The sequence below is a fragment of the Elgaria multicarinata genome, chromosome 11 (assembly GCF_023053635.1).
Source record: "Elgaria multicarinata webbii isolate HBS135686 ecotype San Diego chromosome 11, rElgMul1.1.pri, whole genome shotgun sequence".
NCBI classification, from domain to species: Eukaryota; Metazoa; Chordata; class Lepidosauria; order Squamata; family Anguidae; genus Elgaria; species Elgaria multicarinata.
The window spans coordinates 46243376-46263985 of record NC_086181.1 but is presented as its reverse complement, the minus strand read 5'-3'; the positions used below and the strand labels follow the sequence as shown (position 1 = coordinate 46263985).

Here is a 20610-nt window from a genome sequence, read left to right as displayed (position 1 = left end):
CAGCTACTTGGGTGTGATTGTGGAAAGATACAGCGCATGCGTGCGCGCGTGTCGGGACCTAAGCGCTTTCGTCCTGGGAGGGGGCATTCTTGTTGGGGAAGTGAAACCACGGGGGCTCCCCAGCCTGCAATCTTTTAAAAATACTAAATGACAGCAACTCTGAGCATGTGCAGAGTGTGCAGTCACCAGCACTCAACCTAGAGCCTGGTTTTGGTGTTGGGTGACTCACTGCCTCGCTGGGCTATATGGTGTAACTGTAAAGAAACCGAGAGTTGGGCTGGCCTGCTGGTTTCAGATCCAGTCCTTTGACAGGATGTCCTTCGGTATGTGACTCACTGCCTCATTGGACGAGTTGCACAAAGTACTTTTTCACATGGTTCTTGCGAGAAGAAAAACAAGACCGTGCCCATTGAAAAGCAAGAAGTGCGAGTCTAAATAAACCAGCCACAGCCATAGGGAAATGTACTCTGTGCATGCCCAGAGACACACTTTATCCCCATGAATTTACATTCTGCTTTAGCCAGTAGGGCCCGGTGGCTCTGATTTCAGTGGGGTGTAAGGACCTACGTCCTTACCTATTTTCGGGACAGAGTTAAGCATCTTGAAGAGCTCCTATTGTCTTCTGGCTGGTTCTGACTGAAACCCAGAATGCATTCAAAGCCCCACTGAAATCGCAGCCACCAGCTTCCACTGGTTTCAGCACTGATGACTAACATGAAAGTGGGCAAAGGTTTAACTTCTAAAACAGAAAGAAGCCGGAATCCGAGGCTGCCTGGAAGGCCACCTTCTCAGAAGTTTATTTATTTATTTATTTATTTATTTAAAATATTTATATCCCACCCTGTATCACTAAGCTCTCAGGGCGGCGTACAGATAAAAACATACAGTATAAAACAATAAATATACACAGTTAAAAACAAATTAAACCATAATCCAAGTTAAAACAATATATAATTTAAAAGCAATAGATGCAGTTAAAACAGTTAAAACAAAGTGCCAGTGAGTTTAACCATCAAAGGCTTTGTTAAAAAGTCATAGAATCATAGAATAGCAGAGTTGGAAGGGGCCTACAAGGCCATCTAGTCCAACCCCCTGCTCAATGCAGGAATCCACCCTAAAACATCCCTGACAGAGGGTTGTCCAGCTGCCTCTTGAAAGCCTCTAGTGTGGGAGAGGCCACAACCTCACAGGGCAACTGGTTCCACTGTCGTACTGCTCTAACAGTCAGGAAGTTTTTCCTGATGTCCAGCTGGAATCTGGCTTCCTTTAACTTGAGCCCGTTATTCCGTGTCCTGCACTCTGGGAGGACCGAGAAGAGATCCTGGCCCTCCTCTGTGGGACAACCTTTTAAGTATTTGAAGAGTGCTCTCATGTCTCCCCTCCATCTTCTCTTCTCCAGGCTCAACATGCCCAGTTCTTTCAGTCTTTTCAGTTTTTACATGTCTTTAGAAGAGCAACTGCCAGGTCGGCTCAGCTCACTTAGTGCCTTGTCTCCAACAGTGGACAGCTGGATGCCTGGAAACAGAACAGGAAAAAGAGACCCTCTCTCACAATACCTTGGAAGTCATCCAAAGAAACTGAGCATTGGGGGATCCAGGCCAGATGAAAAGCAGTCTTCTTCCACACAGCACAGAATTAAACTATGGAATTAGCTATCACAAGGAGTAGTGATGGTGGCCAACTTAGACGGTTTTAAAAGGGGATGAGATCCCTTCATGGAGGAGAGGGCTAGCCATGGTGATTAGTCGTGATGGCGACGTATTACCTTCACCATCAGTTGTTGAGGAACATGACTGTTCTGTGCTCATGTTCTGCTTGTGGGCTTCTCATTGGAGCATGTGTTTGGCCACTGTGAGAAGACAACGCTGGACTAGAGAGACCATTGCTCTAGTCCTCTGCTCCTGTTTGTATGGCTTTTGACTTCTGTTTGCCCCTGGTATTCAGAGCTACACTGCCTCTAGATAGGGAGGTTCCATTTGGCTTCCATGCGGCCATTGATAAGCCGCCCTGAAACTGCTTCACCCCAGTGGAAGATGTTGAGGTGGTGATTCCGCTCCAGGTTTCAATCAGAACCAGTTAGAAGTCTTTTAGACTTCTAACTGGTTCTGACTGAAACCTGGAGCGGAATCACCACCCCACAGACATCAGAGCCACCAGCCTCCCCCCACCTTAAAGCTATGTGGCCATTGATTGGCCATTGATGTGGCATCGGAAGCCAATGAACTTTATAGCATCAGTTAGCTTTCCCCAACCAGGCACCCTCCAGAGGTGTCAGACTACAACTCCCATCATCCCTACCCAGCTACAGAAGATGGGAGTTGTAGTCCCAACACTTCTGGAGGGCGGCAAGTTGGGGAAGCCTGGCTTAAGGCATCCAACAGGTGAAACTTTCTCTGCCATGGTGGTGCAGTGGGGAAGAAGGAGCAGAACTGTTAATTTTATTTATTTATTTATTTATTTGTTTGTTTGTTTATTACATTGACATCCCACCTTTCTTCCTCTTGCAAGGAACTCAAGGTGACTCACATGATCCTCCTCCTCCTCCTCCTCTTCAATTTATCCCCATAGCAACCCCCTGAGGCAGGTTAGGTTGAGATTCAGAGAGTTTCATGGCCTGAGCCGGGACTAGGACCTGGCCTCCTGAGTCCCAGTACAGCACTCTGACCACTACACCACACTGCCTCTCTATGCCACTCTTGGCTCAAGGTGTTCTCTTGTGCCTTAGGATGGGTAGCAATTAGTGTCGGCGAAGTACTGGAAATCCAGGCAAATAGAGAGGATGAGAGACAAATGACATATAAAGCTTTGGGACTTGTTGATGTGTCTCCACGAAATAACTCCATCTCTTTGGGTTAAGCAAGGAAAAGGCAACATTAAGGGATTTGCAGATGTTTTAGGGCAGAGGTGGGCAGAATTCAGACTTGCAGGATCTATTATCATTGTTGTTGTTATTTTACTAATCCACCCTCTCCCACCCCAACCTGCTGAGATCCACCAACTGGGACCAGGTGCAAAGGCGTCAGTTTAAAATGAAAGAATATCGAGCCCTGGGATTTCAAATGGAGCTCACCGCCCTTCTACACAAAAATCCGTTCCTGGTTAGCCTCACCCGCTTTCTGCATTTCAGCAATATAAGTTCAGGCAGCCTTCTCCGGTCTGGTGCCCTGCAGAGGTGCTGGATTACAACTCCTATCGTTGGGAGCTATGTGGCCTGGGGCTGATGGGAGTTGTAGTCCCAACACCTCTAAAGGGCACCAAATTGGAGAAAGCTGCGCAAGGGTGTGCGTGGGTTGTGTGTGCCATGTTGTCGTTGCTATTGTTAAATAATTGAGCGTCAGAAGCCCTGGGTGTGATTAACTGAAAAACATCCAGAGATGGGTCCTGGCCAACCTTTTACCACCTCTGGGTTTTGGTAGAACTGCAAGAAAGATACGGAAGGATGCAAAACTCATAGCCTTCCACAAGAACAAACTTTCACATATTATATTCAGCAGTAACCACTGGGTAAGGCTCCCACCCTCTACTTGGGAGTAAACCCCATCGGACCTGCTTGTGAGTAGACGTGCCTGAGATTGCGCTGTAGTGTCGTCGTATGTCTTTAGATATTTGCACTGTATTTCTGGATGTCCCAAAAGACAACAGCAAAGGTTCACCTGCTGGATTTCTGCCTGTGATTCAAGGCAACAGAGAAAGGGGGAAAGGGAGGAGTAGCTTCCCAGGAAGCCACGGCGGTGGCCTTGGGTGTCGGTTTCTGTTGACACTCCTTCCCCCCCTCCCCTCCGGCCCTGATGTCACGCTCCCTGCCCCCTCCGGGCTAGGGCATAAATACAGGTGCGCTCACCTGGCGCGCAGGTACGAGCCAGTCTCCACTCGGTCCGCTTGCTGATCGGGCGCCTTTGGATATCTTTCTCTCTCTCTCTCTCTCTCCCCGCCTCGCTCCTCCATGGCCAACGCGGGCTTGCAACTCCTGGGCTTTGGGCTGGCCCTGCTGGGCTGGGCCGCCACCATCGTGGCCACGATCCTGCCGCAGTGGCAAATGTCTTCCTACTCCAGCGGCACCATCATCACCGCCCAGGCCATCTACAGGGGCCTCTGGATGGAATGCGCCTGGCAGAGCACCGGGCAGATTCAGTGCAAAGCCTACGACAGCATGCTCAGCCTCTCACGTGAGTCCCGGGGCGAGCGGGGTGGGGTGGGGTGGGGGGCCCTTCGGGATCGCCCCCAGGTACAGGTGTGGGAGGCTGGGCCCGAGGGGGGATACTTAGAGGGGCACCTTCTGGGGGTCGTGAGAAAAGAGGGGGGCAAGGAGAGTTTGGGGGGACTGTGGTGAAAGTGGGTAGCCAGGGGGGCTCTGGAAAGATCTTGGGGGGCTAAGACTCTGGGGGGGATTGGGAGGAGAGAAGAGGACTAGATGGGGATGGGGGGGCAGCAGAAAGCTGGAGGTAGAAAAGGAGGTGGGGGGGCTTCAATGGCCTCTCTGGAGGATCAAGGGGGAGGGAAGTTGATGAAAACAGGGGGGGCTGTACACCCCCCACAATGGCGTTGCCTGTTTGGGAGGCGGCGGTGGAAAAGGGGGGGCAGCAGCAAAGAAGGCGTGGCCGGGACAGGTGTGGAGCATGGGGTGTGTGTGTGAGAAGTCCCAGGCTTGGGGGGGGGGCTCTTTGACCTCGAAGGAGTGGCCGGGGAAGGTCACTTGTGGGGGCGGAGGAAAGGGGGAATGCGCTTTGGGGATGGTGGTTGAGCTGGGGAGTAAGGGGGGGAGGTGGGCCCCATAGATCAGTGGAGCCTGGAGGGGAGGAAGTGGTGGTGTTTGGCCTGGGGCTGGAAAGGGGGGGGTGCAGTGGGGCACCCCCCCATGGGGGTAATACGGGAGACTTGGAGGGCAGGAAGGTTGAGGCGGGGTGCGAAGGGCGCCCCCACCCCCAAACCTGGCAGAAGTTGGGGTGGGGGGCGCCCCGGCTCCTTCTGGCAGAGGCGCTGCCTGCCGCCCTTTGCCCCCCCTTGGCTACTGATTAACCTCTCGCGGCCCGCAGCCGGCTGCTCCCGGGCCCGCCGCCACCCTCCCCGCCCTCGCAGCGCGTTCTCGCCGACCTTTTCAAATGGACTCCGGGTTCCGCAAACCGCCTTGCGCGGAGGAGCGAAAAAACGGGTCACTTTCCGCTCCGGAATGTCTTTGCTTCCTACCCCAGCAACCGGCCCCACCCAGAAATGCAAACCCTGGTGCGCCTTTGCTGGCCAGGGATTTCGTGGGAGCGATATTTGGGGTGCGGGTAGGCGGGGGAGAGCAGGAATGCCCCCCCAAAACAACAACACCCCCCAGACTTTTCTACCTCCCCTCCTTAAATGTGGCTGTGCTGCAAACCAAAGGGCATTTATTTATTTTTTAGTGCTTTGAGAATCCCTTAAGTTCTTGTGAACCACCCTTCAGCTGTTGGGCAGCACAGAAATGTAATAAATAATAAAATGTCTTTGTAACAAGGGGGTGGGGTGGGGCTTCGATTCAGGCAGGACCAAGAATCCCCCCCTCCTTACTGCTTTCTTTGGAAAGTGAAGTGCTGGGTCAAAGGTCAAGGACGCACAGAGGAGGTCCCCTCATCTGAAATAATAATAATAATAATAATAATAATTAAAATAAAGCTGGCTCCGGGAAGGTTAGTTGTGCTTAATCAAGGCGAGGAAACCTTCAAGCATGCCCAGGGGCCCTCTCCTTTTCTCCTTCCTTTGATATTCAAAACTGCTTCTAGGGCCAAGCCCTGGTCTGAATTCACCCCGTCCTGCCTTTAACCACTGATCTACCCAGTAAGGCTGTGCTTAAAACACAGTGCACTTTCCTTTTAAGTTGCTCTGTGTGTGTGTGTGTTTGCAGTATGTAACGAAATTAGCAAAAGGCCAATGAAACCTTGGGATCACTAAGGCTGAGCAGCAGACCTTCAGAAGGTCTGAATTTTGCCTTCCCCAGCCCTGTGTAAGCCCATCTTTGCTGACCCGGTGCCCTCCAGACAGCGTGCTGGGGAAGGCCGCCATAAAGCCGTTTGTAGGGATCCCTTTTTTGTTTTCCTCCTCCTAGTAAAAGGCTCTGGGCTTTATCTCTTCCCCTCCTTAAAGGCCTTAATCTGCCTCCCCCTGGCTTTTTGGAGGAAGCCACGGCTCCTGCCCCACAGCCCAACTTGACAGTGTCTTAAATTGGGATTTGTGGGGCTTAGAGGGCGGGAGTCAGGTAAGGGCCCTGGTTGTTTAGACAACTGAGCTGCAAAGAACGCGCCGGCCCCTCCTTCTCCAAACACAAGACCAGGAAGGCAGAGCGTGCACCTTCCCTGCCTTACATCAACACATCTGATATATATATTTTTAAACTTGGCTGGGAACGCCAGCTCTAAAGGACTTTTCTTTCCTTCTTTCTCTCTGGGATTTCTCTTCCTGCCTGGCTGTTGCTATCACCTTTTCCTTTCCTTTTTTCTTTCTCTTTTTCAAAGAGAAGCCCACAAAACTTTCATTTGTCTTTTCTCCTATTTCCTCCTTCTTTGGTAGAATTTCCCTCCCTGAAACTGACTAGGCCGGTTGGGTCAGTTCCTTTGGTCTTTTTCTCTCCCCCCACCTTCTCTGGGGCCACGCCTTCAGGCAAGAATGACAAAGGGCCTTTGGTGATGGATTATTTCCAGAGAATTTCTGGCCTCTTTAGAAAGAGGCAGAGATGGGGGAGGAGAGGGAGACAGGAAGTGGCATGGCACTGAGTTCATAGAGCCATGGGGGCCCCTTATAGCATCTCACAGGCAAAACCAGACAGGTCTCTGCCTCCAAGGCGCTTACAATCTAAAACAGTCTGTGGGGGTGGGGGAAAGCAGAGGGAGGGTTTCCCTCGAGCGCCTTGCCTTCCATGCCGATGGCGCTACTCAAACCAGAGCCAGAGTTTCAAGCCCAATCTTTTGAGGGACCGTGGGTGGGAACACCTATTTATAAGCAGATATTGAAGATGGGTTAAATTGCATAGCCAGAGAAATACCTCCTGGGGCTCAACAGCTGATGCCAGAGAAGGGATAGTGACACAGTGGGGGAGAAAGAAACAAATATGCTTGCTGTAACAGTAGCTACCTAAGTCATTAGGGCTCTGCTCCTGCCAGTAACTTACCTGTTCCTATGCTTTCTGAAAAGGACCGGGGGGGGGGAACTGATGCCCCCCCAAATGAGTTGCACTACAGGTTCCATCATCTCAAGCCAGGTTGGCGATGATGGGAACTGTAATCCAACACATGGGGGAGGCATCCCTTTTGGAGAAATCTGAGCTAGGACCACCATCTCGTTACTCCCAAGTAACTGCAGTGCGTGGGGCCACGGAGGAGGGGACTGGTTGGGATGGTCCGGGGAGCAAGACGCGGACTCCAAATACTCGCTGAAGCCCTGGGTCATGAGTCTGGGCTGGGCACGGCACCCGTGAGGCATCCTTTGGGCCTCTTTCACCACGTCAGTGCAGCTTTCCTTGAAGATTGATGAATGGCAATTAGGGAGGGTGGGTACTGCTCTCTTTGCTCCTGCCCAGTCCAGATGGGTTCTGCTCATCTTTTCTTTCTCGAAGGCTCTGGGTTCATCACAGGAAGGCGCTGGGTGGGGCCTGCCTTGCTTTCAGAAGGGTGGAGAGCGGCAGATCAGGGAATGTCTGAATCAAGGAAAACAAAATGTGTCTTGTTCATGCCGGGTTGTTGCGGTCCTCCCTCGCTTTTTAAATGCTTGCACCCCAATAGGAAAGGGGAGCGTTTAAGTCTTCTCTGTATGGAGCAGCCGATGGGTCACGTCTCACCAAGTTTTTGTGCCCAGTTATGGCATGGGTCGGAACACGATGCCTTGGTTGTCTTAGAGCTGCCTGGCCCATCCTGGAGGCCTCCAGATGTGTTCGGTTGCAACTCCCATCAGTGATGGGAATTCCAACCCAAGACATCTGGAGGCCACCAGGTTGGGGATGGCTTTCTCCGAGAGTTTGCAGGGCGGATCTTCTACCCAGGGTCCCTGGAGCTCTGGGTTAGGTGGGTCACGGCGCTTCTCCGCCTTCTCTCCTCTCCGCGTTCCTGAATCCCGCCCGCCTCTGTTTATAAAGCCACAGCCCGGCAGCAAAGGTGCGCGATACCTTATCGGGCTTCATTATTTGAGAAAACATTCTTGCTTTGCTAGTGCCGTAAGTGCAACCGCAGGGGTCACAGGGAACAGCTTGGGGAAAGCAGGGAGGAAGTCTGGTGCTGGGTGAAGTTTCCTCGTAGGACTGCAGGGTTCCGTGATGCAGAATGCCATATTGTTTGCTTGACGGAAGAGCTGGGAGTTCAAACTCTTGGATTCCCTGAGAAGGCAGGTAGGGGCTTGAGACCCAGGAGTCCTGCTTCTCCCCTCCCCCACCCAGCTTTATGGTAGAAATCGGGAGTTCAGCCTTCAACATCCCCACCCACCCACCGCCTCCAGCTCTAGGCCCTGCTCCCCTCCCTCGGTCTCTGAACGCTGTCTGCCCGCATCGGTTTCAGCGAAACTCTTTGTTCTGCACTGGTTGGTTGGTGGTGTCCGTTGTGCCTCGGCGCGCTCGCCTGCACACCTGTCCTAGGGGAGGGGTGATGTCACCTCACCACCCTGTCTATGGGGAGAGAAAGAGGAAAGAGCGGTGAATTCCGATCAGAGGCTGAGATCAGCTTTGCTTTGAAGGTGGGAGTTGGGAAACGTTTGTTTCAAAACCCTGAGTTCTCAGAGACTTCTATCCCAGGCCCCCGAGGGTAGGACGTACATGGCCAGTGCTCTTTTTTTTTTCTGGTGGAACTCACCGGAACTGAGCTCCGGCACCTTTTCTTCTATTGATTGCTTGCCGGAATTGAGTTCCAGCACCTTTTTCTGGTTTTAAGTCTTAAGAAAGATATGTTTTATTATTATACTGCCTGGTCTACAACCTTACTTTAAGGACTGGATTTAAACCAAGATTATGCAAGGAGCTGTACCCCTGGGACATTTATTTCTCCCGAGGAAATGTAACCCAAGCATTCTGGTGCCTTTTCCTCCAGGGAAAAAAAAGCACGGAACCTGGCCATTCTATTTGGTGACTTTTAAAGCAAACAAAAAACAAAGGTTGGTTTACGGTCCTGTCCTTTGCCTGTAGATTGCTCACTGCTGGTAATAATAATTTCCGTAGAATGTTCCAGTGCATGGAAAATCCCCCAGAATGCTTAGCTGTAACTCAGCCTTCCCCAACCGGGTGCCCTTTGGATATGTTGGACTCCAGCTTCTATCATTCCCAGCCAGCATGGTGTTTGGCCATATCTGGAGGGCACCAGGTTGGGGGAAAGACTCCTGTTACCATTCTGTGAAGGTGTTTAGACCCCCAAACTGTGCAAAACTCCCCTGAACTTGTAGTGTGGTGTAGTGGCTAGAGTGTCAGACTGGGAGTTGGGAGATCCGGGTTCTAGTCCCCACTCGGCCATGGAAACCCACTGGGTGACTTTGGGCCAGTCACAGACTCTCAGCCCAACCCACCTCACAGGGTTGTTGTAAGGATAAAGTGGAGAGGAGGAGGATTATGTTTGCCACCTTGGGTTCTTTGCAGGGAAAAAGGCAGGATATAAATGCGATTAAAAAAATAGAATTGGCTTTAAAGAGACATTTTATTTCAGAATGGTAGACAGAGCAAACACAGTCCGGCTACGATGCCACCTGCCTTGTTTTTTCCTAGCGCCAAAGACACCAAAACTTGAAGCACGGAGGTGGGGTTTGGGTCCAAGCTTTTCTCTGGCTGCTGCATTTACTAAAGAATTCCCTGTGCAGCCTGGTCCTGCCACCCCCCATCCTGTGCAGCCTGAGGCAAGATATTTGAAAAGAAGCTGGACAACGCTTAGTGTCCCAAAATAGTGACGAGTAGGTAGGAGGCCTGATCCGAAGGACTCTATAGATCATTCTTCCTTCAAGCTGGTGTCCTCCAGATGTTTTTGGACTACAACTCTAGCCATCCCTATGCTGGCTGGGCATTATGGGAACTGTAGTCCAACATTTCCGGAGGGCACCAGGTTGGGGAGGGCTACATAGATTTCAGGCCATGAGGAAGAATTATGTGTGGGAAACAGAACCCTCAGTCACTGCCGGGGTTTCCCACCCTGAGTCGGTTTGAACCCAGGAGTCCTGGAGGCCAAGATTCTTTTCTGCTTACATGCAAGACACACGCCCCTCCCAGAATCTTGTCTCCTTCACTTAGACACGCACCCACAGTGGCCTAGGACCCAGGAGTCCTGACTCCCAGCTCCAAAGGAGCCCAGGGATGATTTGATCTGTTCATGAAATCCAGAAAGAGTTTAAATCAGGTGTGGTTTTATAGGTCTGTGTTAGCAAATAGCTCCTTTAGACTTTGTATTCTTCTCACTGGGCTAGGTTTTGCTTTGGCATGGGGCCAAAGGTGGAAACTGTACAGTGGTGTCTCCCTAGACACCCCCCCCCCCACACACATACACCCTTCCTAGTGCTTTGGCTCCACTGTGCAAAACTCAAGAGCTTTACCCGCTGTTTAACCCTGAAAAGGAATTCTCAAATCTCTCAGTGCCTGGCTCAATCCTCGCCTTCTCCAATCTGCCGCTGTCCAAATACGATGGACTGCCATCTGTCCTAGCCAACTGGGGATGATAGGAGTTGTAGTCTGGCACATCTGGACTTAGCCAGGTGATGGAAAGCTGACTCCACTTTTTTTCTTAGGAATTTCAAGGAACCTGGGAGCCGACCTTCCGATCCCAAATCAGTCTCGCGTGCAACAAAATTTTTTTTCGTGAAACCTCTGCGCAAAATGAAAACCTCATGCTGGGAGGTACATGGGAAGGAATTCAAAAGATAAGGCAGGAAGGGTGTGCTTAAAAAAAGCAGCAATGTGCCAAAAATGTTTAGGGTGCAATTCTACGTAGGTTTAGACAGAAAAAAGTCCCAACTCCTAACATTCCCCAGCCAGGCTGGCTGGCACTTTTTTCTGTCTAAATGTGCATGGGATTGCACCTTTCCAAGTACAATCCTATACATGCCTACTTAGAAGTAAAACCCATTGATTTCAATGGGGTTTTCTCCCAGGTAAGTAGGCATAGGATCGCAACCTTAATCGCTGTGATTCTGCAACTAAAACTTACAGCTGCTGTATTTACCCGGAGCAAAAACAATGAATTGGTACTAAACGGACAGGTTCCAAACTGTTGTAGAAGCAGGGAGGACACTGTAGGATCAATGGGGCATTGTTGGATCAGACTGGAGGCTTGTTGAACCCAGTGCTGTGCTTCCAGTAGTGGTCAGCCACTGGGCTTGATGGTAAGACTCATCCCCTACTTCTCAAATCAACATGAAAAGAGTATGGCCCCATTCAGAAGACACCATAAACCATGGCTTTAAGCACAGTGAATAAGGCTTTTTGCCTTGTCACCGTGGTTAAAGCTGTGGTTTTAAGGTGTCTTCTGAACACGGCCCGGCTTTCTGGCTTAACCACCGTGGTTAAAGCCATGGTTTAAGGTGTCTTCTGAACGGGGCCTGTGTATCTAATGGCTCTAAAGAAGCTGTCCTGGCTAGTAGTAATTGAAGGTCTTGTCCTCTTGAATTTGTCTGACCTCCAGGTGAACGGAGAAATTGCAGCAGGTAGTGGCAATGAGTGCTGTAGGTTAAATTTGTGTGTTGGGTGAAACCGGATGGACGGACACACACACACACACACACAGAGGCACTTGAGTTTCTGGTGTTTCGAGATGGTGATTAATTTCTATTTATTCTGTCTGCTCCATTCATCGTTCTGTAAACATCTTACCATGTCTTTTACCCCCACCCTGTTCTTTGGGTGCTTCCACACTAGGCGTTTACCGTGGAATAGTCACCAAATAATTGTGTGTCTTTCTCCACTGGTGGCTCCGGTGTCAGTGGGGTGGTGAATCCGCTCCAGGTTTCAGTCAGAACCGGATAGCTCCACACCTTGGAGAGCTGCTGACTAAAACCCGGAATGGATTCACTGCTCCACTGACATTGGAGTCACCTCCACGGTCATTCCCCTTCCCCTCTGCTGCTGTGCTTTCTTTGTACTTCCAGGTTTTTTTTGGATGACAGAAAATCTACCTTGGGGGTGGGGGAGAACACTCGTGCAATCTTGCCAGGTGTAGATCACCTTTGTGCTCTCGTTCTGTCTTTATAGGAAGAGGCATGGGTTCGATATGTACAGCGATTTCCCAGAGCAGCTTGCAAAGATGAATAAAGAGACAGCCCCTGCCCTCTGGCTTAAAATCTAACAGACACGACACAAAAGGAAAGGGGATTGGGAGGGAGGAGGAAAAGAGCAAAACTCAAGCACCCGTTCTTAGTTCCAATGTTCTTATGGGTGTTCTTTCTGGCACGGAAGGGCAAAAGACGTGCCCTGCAGCTGTTCCTTCTCTGGCCCATGGATGGCGCCAGGTTGGTCTCTTCCCTTCACCTTTCCGGCTGGCGCCATTTCAGGCTTCTCTTTCCATCCATCTTTTATTGGTGCCTTTTTACCTATATATTTTTAAAATTGTTAAAATGCGTGCCGTAGCGCTTAATTGTGTTTTAGCTCAAAATAAACATTGTTTTAAAACACACATGCACAACCCCAAACATGCTGCCTTTGTGGATATTTTTCTGGCCTTCCATATCACTAGCAGGGATTAGACAAAGCCTTCCTCAACCTGGGGCGCTCCAGATGTGTTGGACTAAAACTCCCAGAATGCCCCAGCCAGCTCCGCTGGCTGGGGCATTCTGGGAGATGCAGTCCAACACATCTGGAGCGCCCCAGGTTGAGGAAGGCTGGATTAGAGGAACATAAATTTATACACTTGTCGGAGCAGAGAGCTCCAGGGATTTTTTGGGGGTTGTGGGTATTGTTGTTGTTATTATTATTTAACACCATCAGTGTACATGGTGCTGTACCTAGTAAAACAATAAACTAGCAAGACCCTGCCACATAGGCTTACATTCTAATAAAAACACAATAAAACAATTACGTTTAGTTCCCTTGGCCAATATGTCCTCAAAAAGTCTACCTTCCCACTGCCATGGGCACCAGCTGCTATGACTCCTCCTCCTCTTCCTCATCATGGCTGCCCCTTGCTTGCTCAGCAGGCAGACAGCAGGGAGCAAGGAGGCCACGGCCTCTCCTTCTCACCTCCACCGTTGCCTGGGCCAGAGCGAGAGGCAGGTGAACAAGCAGGTTGCACAGGTGAAGAGGAGGAATAACTTCAAGGGCTGTGGTCGGAGGGCCCCTTCTCCAGGTGTCCCACTACACCTGTCCTTGACACTGGCCCTGGCTGGGAACTAGGACTCCTGGGTTCTCTGGGAGGGAAGCCAAAGCCTGGAGTTGAAGCAGGAGAAGGCTGTGAGCCAGGATAGTTGGGTTCCCAAAAGAAACATAATAAATCTGGTGTGTTTGAGCAGAAGATGCAAGGAGTCCTGAGCTCTTGGATCATAGAATCATAGAACAGCAGAGCTGGAAGGGGCCTACAAGGCCATCGAGTCCAACCCCCTGCTCAATGCAGGAATCCACCCTAAAGCATCCCTGACAGATGGTTGTCCAGCTGCCTCTTGAAGGCCTCTAGTATGGGAGAGCCCACCACCTCCCTAGGTCACTGGTTCCATTGTCATACTGCTCTAACAGTCAGGAAGTTTTTTCTGATGTCCAGCCGGAATCTGGCTTCTTTTAAATTGAGCCCGTTATTCCATGTCCTGTACTCTGAGAGGATCAAGAAGAGATCCCAGCCCTCCTCTGTGTGACAATCTTTTAAGTATTTGAAGAGTGCTATCATGTCTGCACTGGCTTTGCTTCCCGCCCCCTCACGCCTGTTCCTCTCTCTTTCCAGCCTCTCTACAAGCTACGCGGGCGCTGATGGTGGTGTCCATCATTGTGGGGCTGGTGGCCATGTGTATCGCCATCATGGGGATGAAGTGCACCCGCTGCGGATCTGAGGACAAGACGCAGAAGGCTCGGATTGCCATGACGGGGGGCATCATCTTTCTGGTCGCAGGTGAGTCGGTCGCAAAGCCCGCCTTTGGCTGTCATTCTTGGACCTACTGGCTGCTTTGCAGGCTGGAAATGTTGCCCAGATATTCCCTCTGGAAAGACCGTGGGGTGTGTTGTAAACCAAACGCCCCTCTTTCGCTGTGCCCTCTGCACAGGCTAGAACAGCCTTCCCCAGTCTGGATGTGCTCTCTGGAAATGCAGGACTGCAACTCTCATCATTGGTCTGAGAATTTATTTATTTATTTATTTATTTATTTATTTATTACATTTCTATACCGCCCAATAGCCGGAGCTCTCTGGGCGGTTCACAAAAATTAAAAACATTCAAAGTATAAAACCACAGTATAAAACCATAATATAAAATACAATATAAAAGCTCAACCAGATAAAAACAGCAGCAATGCAAAATTACAAATTTAAAACACCAAGTTAAAATTTATTTATAGACTGTTAAAATGCTGGGAGAATAAAAAGGTCTTCACCTGGCGTCTAAAAGCATATAATGTAGGTGCCAAGCGAACCTCCTTAGGGAGCTCATTCCACAGCCGGGGTGCCACAGCAGAGAAGGCTCTCCTCCTGGTAGCCACCTGCCTCACTTCCTTGGGCAGGGGCTTGCGAAGAAGGACCCTTGAGGATGACCTTAAGGTCCGGGCAGGTACATACGGGAGGAGGTGTTCCTTCAGATAGCCTGGCCCCAAACCGTTTAGGGCTTTAAATGTTAATACCAGCACTTTGAATCGGGGCCGGACCTGGACTGGCAGCCAATGAAGCTGGAAAAGGACTGTCGTGATGTGGTCTCGTCAGCCAGTCCCTGTTAGTAAACGGGCTGCCCTGTTTTGTACCAGCTGAAGCTTCCGGACTGTTTTCAAAGGCAGCCCCACATATAACGCATTGCAGTAATCCAAACGCGAGGTTATCAGAGCATGGATAACTGTAGCGAGGCTATCTCTGTTCAGATAAGGGCGCAGTTGGTATATCAGCCTAAGCTGATAAAAGGTGCTCTTTGCCACTGAGTTCACCTGTGCCTCAAGTGACAATTCTGGATCCAAGAGCACCCCCAAACTATGATGGGGGTTGCACTCCGAGGCACCGGATTGTGGAAGGCTGGGCTTCACTCATGGGAGTTGTAGTCTGGTAATATCTGGGGGGGGGGGAACGTCACCCTCTCCCCTGATCTAAGCAGAAACTTGCAGCACTAAAAGGACTAACAGATGTATAGCCAGGGCACCCTGTGGTGGCACTGAACCCACTTTGGTGGATGCAGGATGGGTTCCTCTCGTTCTTGTCCTTCAGTCCAGAAGGAGAGCTTGTAGATTGGAGGCAAGGCCTGGATACCACACAGAGCTAAATTTCCAAACATTTATACCTGGCATAGGCGTGCGCAAGGGGTGTGCCGGGTGTGTCCAGGCACACCCTAATGTCTGAAACAATAAGTGCCGAATTAAGGGGGCCACTGAGTAGGGATCCAGATGCAGCAGGAATGTCCCACCTCCCGGCTGCCCTCCGACTGCTCCGCCGAAGAACCGCTGCCTCCAAGAGAGCGCAATTGCTTCCGACAGCAGGAATGAAAAAGAATTGCTCTGCTGGGAGCCATGTTCCCTCAGCCGCTAGGCCTCTGCTTGAGCAGCTGCAACAGCCCTACCACGGTCAGGCAAGCCGAACGCAGGGCATCCATGTGCAGTGTTTAATAAATAAATGAATAAAAATAATATCCTTTATGACTGAGTATTCAATAAATGTATGCCTTTAAAAAAAAATTTTTTTAAATCCCCGGGTGCACACCCTAATGTGCTGCGCCCGCCTATGATACCTGGTGAATTCGACATCATTTATTTATTACATTTATGTACTGCCCCATAGCTGAAGCTCTCTGGGCGGTTTACAACAGTATCCATTTAAAAACAGTTAAAAATGGTAAACATTAAAAAGTATACAAAATTTAAAAACCATCAGAAACAAAAAACAACAACAGTATCCATTTAAAAACAACAATTCTGGGGTCCATTAAAAACAAACTTGTTAAATGCTGTTAAATTGTTAAAATGCCTGGGAGAAGAGAAAAGTCTTGACCTGGCGCCGAAAAGATAACAATGTTGGTGCCAGGTGAGTCTCATCGGGGAGATCATTCCATAATTGGGGGGCCACCACCGAGAAGGCCCCCTCCCTTGTTGCCATCCTCCGTGCTTCCCTCGGAGGAGGCACTCAGAGGAGGACCTTAGATGTTGAGCGCAGTGTAGGGGTAGGTTCATGTCGGGAGAGGCGCTCCGTCAGGTATTGCGGTCCCAAGCCATGTAGGGCTTTATAGGTTAAAACCAGCACCTTGAATTGGGCTCGGAAACGTATAGGTAGCCAATGCAAGCGGGCCAGAATCCGTGTCATATGCTCAAACCTCCCTGTTCCAGCTATCAATCTGGCTGCCGCATTTTGCACAAGCTGCAGCTTCCGAACCGTCTTCAAAGGCTGCCCCATGTAGAGGGCATTGCAGTAATCTAATTTGGAGGTTACCAGAGTATGGACGACTGAAGCCAGGTTATCCCTGTCCAGATAGGGGCGTAGCTGGGCCACCAACTGGAGTTGGTAGAAAGCACTCCGTGCCACCGAGGCCACCTGAGTCTCAAGTGACAGAGATGGTTCTAGGATAACCCCCAAGCTACGAACATCCGGCTTTTTTCCAAGGCAGCTTGCATGGTTCTCTTCATTTCCGTTTTTCATCACAACAACCTTGCAAGGCAGGTTAGGCTGAGAATCCAGCAAGTTTCATTGCCTGAGTGGCAACTAGAACTCAGGTCTGCTGAATCCCAGTGCAGCACTCTAACCCCTGTGCCATACTGTCTCACACTGCAAAGCCAAAGTGATCCCCTGGTAAGGATCCTGAAATTGTACTGGCCGCAATTCATCGCCTCACACTGGCCCACGAAGAGAAGAGGACTCTAAGCCTTCTAGGGCAGCCTCTGCCAAACCTCCCTCCAGAGGTGCAGGGCTACATGGCACAGGTCCAACACATCTGGCGGGCACCAGGTTGGGGAAGGTGGCCCAGTGGGAAGATTGAAGCCCCAAACAAGCAAGTATTAAGGTGTCATTTCTCTCTCTCTCTCTCTCTCTCTCTCTCTCTCTCTCTCTCTCTCTCTCTCTCTCTCTCCTCAGGTTTGGCTGCCCTCATTGCCTGCTCCTGGATAGGAAACCAAATCGTACGGGATTTCTATAGCTCCGTGGTGGCTGTAAATCAAAAGTGAGTTCTTTAAATGTTAATGTGGGTTGAGGGTTGTTAATGGAAATTGTTTTACGTGTTATTGCAAAGCACCACGATGCCAGAAATGGCGATGTGGTGCTATAAAAATGTTTTTAAATAAATAAAGAATAAAGTTCTTCCTATGTGAAGCAGGGTGGGGAAATCTACATTATGGGAATGTAAGAAGAATGTAGCGGGGGACGCTATTTCTGCCCTTGACAGTCTCCAAAATCCCCCCCCCCCGCTTAACTTCATATTTCGAGCCCAAAATGATCTTCTTTTGCAAGGCTAGGGGGAGGCAACTTTCTCTATTCCCCCCCATGGGGCACAGAGATCCTTCAAGGATATGTCCCTCTGTCACCCTAGGGAGCAACTCCATAGGATGCCAATACAAGGGAGTCCTGTATTGCACTGGGGGCTCGCCCCCCCCCCCCCCCCCGATTTCAGTGGGGCGGTGAATCCACTCTGGGTTTTAATCAGAACTTGTCGGAAATCTAAAGGAGCTCTCCAAGAGGTACAAAGCCCGGAGCTCCACACCTTGGAGAGCTCCGTTAGAGGTCTGACCGGTTCTGATTAAAACCCGGAGCGGATTCACCACTTCACTGACATTGGAATCCCCGGCTTCACTGCTGCATAAACAACCCCCTCCCCTATCCCTGTAGGCTGTATCAAATTGCTCGACCAATGGGTTTCTGAACGTATTCATTGCCCATGCCAGGGGGGCTCTCGCGAGCTGCGTTCCAGTGGTGGGTGGAGCCGAAAGACCAAGCACACCAGCATATTTTACCTGCAAGCTCTTTATTTATTTATTTATTTAGTTAGTTAGTTAGTTAGTTACATTTATATACCGCCCCACAGCCGAAGCTCTCTGGGCGGTTTACAACAATTAAAAATAGTAAACATTAAAAGTATACAAAATTTTAAAAAACATAAAAACAGCATAAACACAACAGTCTCCATTTAAAAACAACAGTTCTGGGGTCCATTAAAAACAAACTTAACGTTGTTAAATGCTGTTAAAATGCCTGGGAGAAGAGAAAAGTCTTGAGCTGGCGCCGACAAGATAACAACGTTGGCGCCAGGCGAGCCTCATCGGGAAGATCATTCCACAGTCGGGGGGGCAACCACTGAGAAGGCCCTCTCCCTTGTTGCCATCCTCCGAGCTTCCCTCGGAGTTCCCTAAGGTTTATGGCAGGCATTTCAGCTTTTTAGAATGGGGGAAGCCCCGCCCAAAAGCCGGGAAACTAGCCTGGTTGAGGGAAAAGGGGAGTGGCTACCTGAAGGGGCCCAGGAGAGCCAGGTGTTCCTCACCCCCAGGCCTAAGGAGTGAAGCAACAGCATCTCACTGTTTCCCTGTCTTTCTCTTCCAGGTTCGAATTTGGGCCGGCCATTTTCTTGGGCTGGGCTGGTTCGATATTCGTGTTGTTGGGGGGAGGCCTTCTCTGTTGCTCCTGTCCGGAAAAAACAGCCTACAGCAACCGCCAGTACCCTCAAGGCAAGCCCATCTCCAAGCCTCCCTCTAGCAGAGAATATGTCTAATCCGGTCTGAAGCAGACAAACGCTGATCCTGATACCCACACCTGGAATGCCATCGAATGCCACCCCCACCCCCTGCCCATCCTGGGGGCTCCTGGACTCTTTGAAATGACCTCCGCTGCGCTTCAACCCCATCAGAGGCACTTTTAATGTTCTTCATTTCATGCCAGCGTTTTACTTGATCATATATATATTTTTAACCCCATGGTTATTTAGGGATGTCCCGGTAATTTGTCATAACTTGTAAAGTGTGTATCCTGCAGACGGATCTAATCAGCGATTAACGTATGTGGTGTTACACCCAACGTAACACTTTCTGGGCTGATATAAAAGCAGCAGTGGTGGTCGTTTTCATTTTCCATACCACGTTCTCGGGGCAAGGTGGTGGGGGTGAGGGCAGAAATAAGGTTTTATGCGCTGTTCCTTCAAGGAAGTGCCCTCCCGATGGAATTAACCTAAGCTGAAATGTACTCAGGGGCGTATATAGATGTGACAGGCCTAAAACATAATGGTCAGGTTCTCTAGAATGTTGACGTATGCGAATCAATACCTGGGTAAAGGAACACAGGTATTGATTTGTGTGTATCTCTGTGGGTCATTTCATTACCAGTGAGCCAAACTCTAAATTATCCAGTTGCTTCTTGAGTGTTTACAAGTTTACTCACAGTAAGGCATTTATTGGTGGGGGAAGGGGGGGATAGATACAAACTTATTGGAGAATCCCATATGACAGCAGTAGCTCCCATTAGAGGGAATAATTTGGAGATGAACAGAAATGGAAGATATTAACGAGGCTATTTGACATGTCCATTTTTGGGGAGTTGTAATCCCTTTCAGGGTGGCAGAGAAGATCCCAACAGGTAGCTAAGTGTTCTGTGGCATTAGGTGTATTGCTGAACCATTGTGCGGGGACTTTGTTCATTTCAGAAATCTGAGCAAACTGAGTTCTGGTGAACACCCCCAATCTATAGACAGATGGCAATCTAATTCAAGCAGATACTTTTAAGTAACGGACCATCTCTAATCCCAGTGCTAAATTTCCCCAGGAAATGCAGATACCTTCCCCCTGAAATCATGTTTAGAAAACTTTTCTATATTCTGCAATATTTGCTTGCTTGATAGATTTTTAATCATTTAATTTTTTTTATTGCATGGGGAAAAGGAGGTAAGTTAGACTGGTCCAGGAAAGGCGGTATTCCCAGAGGAAAATGTTGCCTTATTTAAAGCACAATGACCCATTAGGTTGTGTGTGTGCGTGCGTATTTTTTTAATTAATTGTCTTTGTGTTGCTGGGAATTGATATTTTTTGTACATAATAAAGACTGTTTTGGACAAAAATTGGACTTCTGTTTTGTGTCAAAGTATTTGTAATATGAATACACCACTTGATATAATAAAACCTGTAAGCACATATAAATCTTAAAAATCACAAAGTATACTATTAAAAGCAATTCCAACTACAGTAACAATACCAGACAATACAAGGACCAGTAAGCTAGAGCAGCATGAGATTAATTGCAATTAATTACAAGTCAGAGAAAACCTGGATGAACAAGAGTATTTTCAGGAGGTGTTTAAAACACACCTGTATTTTCTGCCTCCCAAACTGTACAGGGGAGGATTTTCCAGACAGTGGGTGCCACCACCAAGAAGACCGGTCTTTGAGATATTATGTGGCCACATTCTCTTGGTCCTGGAATGAGCAGCAAGGCTAATGGCTGCAGATATATGTGGGAAGACGGTCAGCTAGGTATCCAGGTCCTAAGTGGTACAGGTCTTTTAATACAGGTGTAATACGTATATAACTAAGCATGCAGCTGGACATCCAAACTGCTGCACCAGCTACATCTTC

The 20610-nt window shown here is 49.5% G+C and overlaps 1 protein-coding gene across 1 annotated transcript; it reads left to right on the top strand.

The window, feature by feature from the left end:
* The first annotated feature begins 3842 nt into the window (after positions 1-3842).
* Positions 3843-20096, top strand: CLDN7 (claudin 7). Its single transcript, XM_063138667.1, has 4 exons — positions 3843-4166; positions 13833-13997; positions 17138-17222; positions 18593-20096. The coding sequence occupies exons 1-4, from the start codon at positions 3944-3946 to the stop codon at positions 18759-18761; spliced, it is 642 nt and encodes a 213-aa protein (XP_062994737.1). The 5' UTR covers positions 3843-3943; the 3' UTR covers positions 18762-20096.
* Positions 20097-20610: the final 514 nt, after the last annotated feature.

Bases quoted from the DNA above. Each gene is read 5' to 3' on its own strand.
- CLDN7 (XM_063138667.1), top strand. From the start codon at position 3,944: ATGGCCAACGCGGGCTTGCAACTCCTGGGCTTTGGGCTGGCCCTGCTG. The intron at 13,998-17,137 runs GTGAGTCGGTCG...CTCTCTCCTCAG, and splicing joins CATCATCTTTCTGGTCGCAG to GTTTGGCTGCCCTCATTGCC. The intron at 17,223-18,592 runs GTGAGTTCTTTA...TTTCTCTTCCAG, and splicing joins GTGGTGGCTGTAAATCAAAA to GTTCGAATTTGGGCCGGCCA.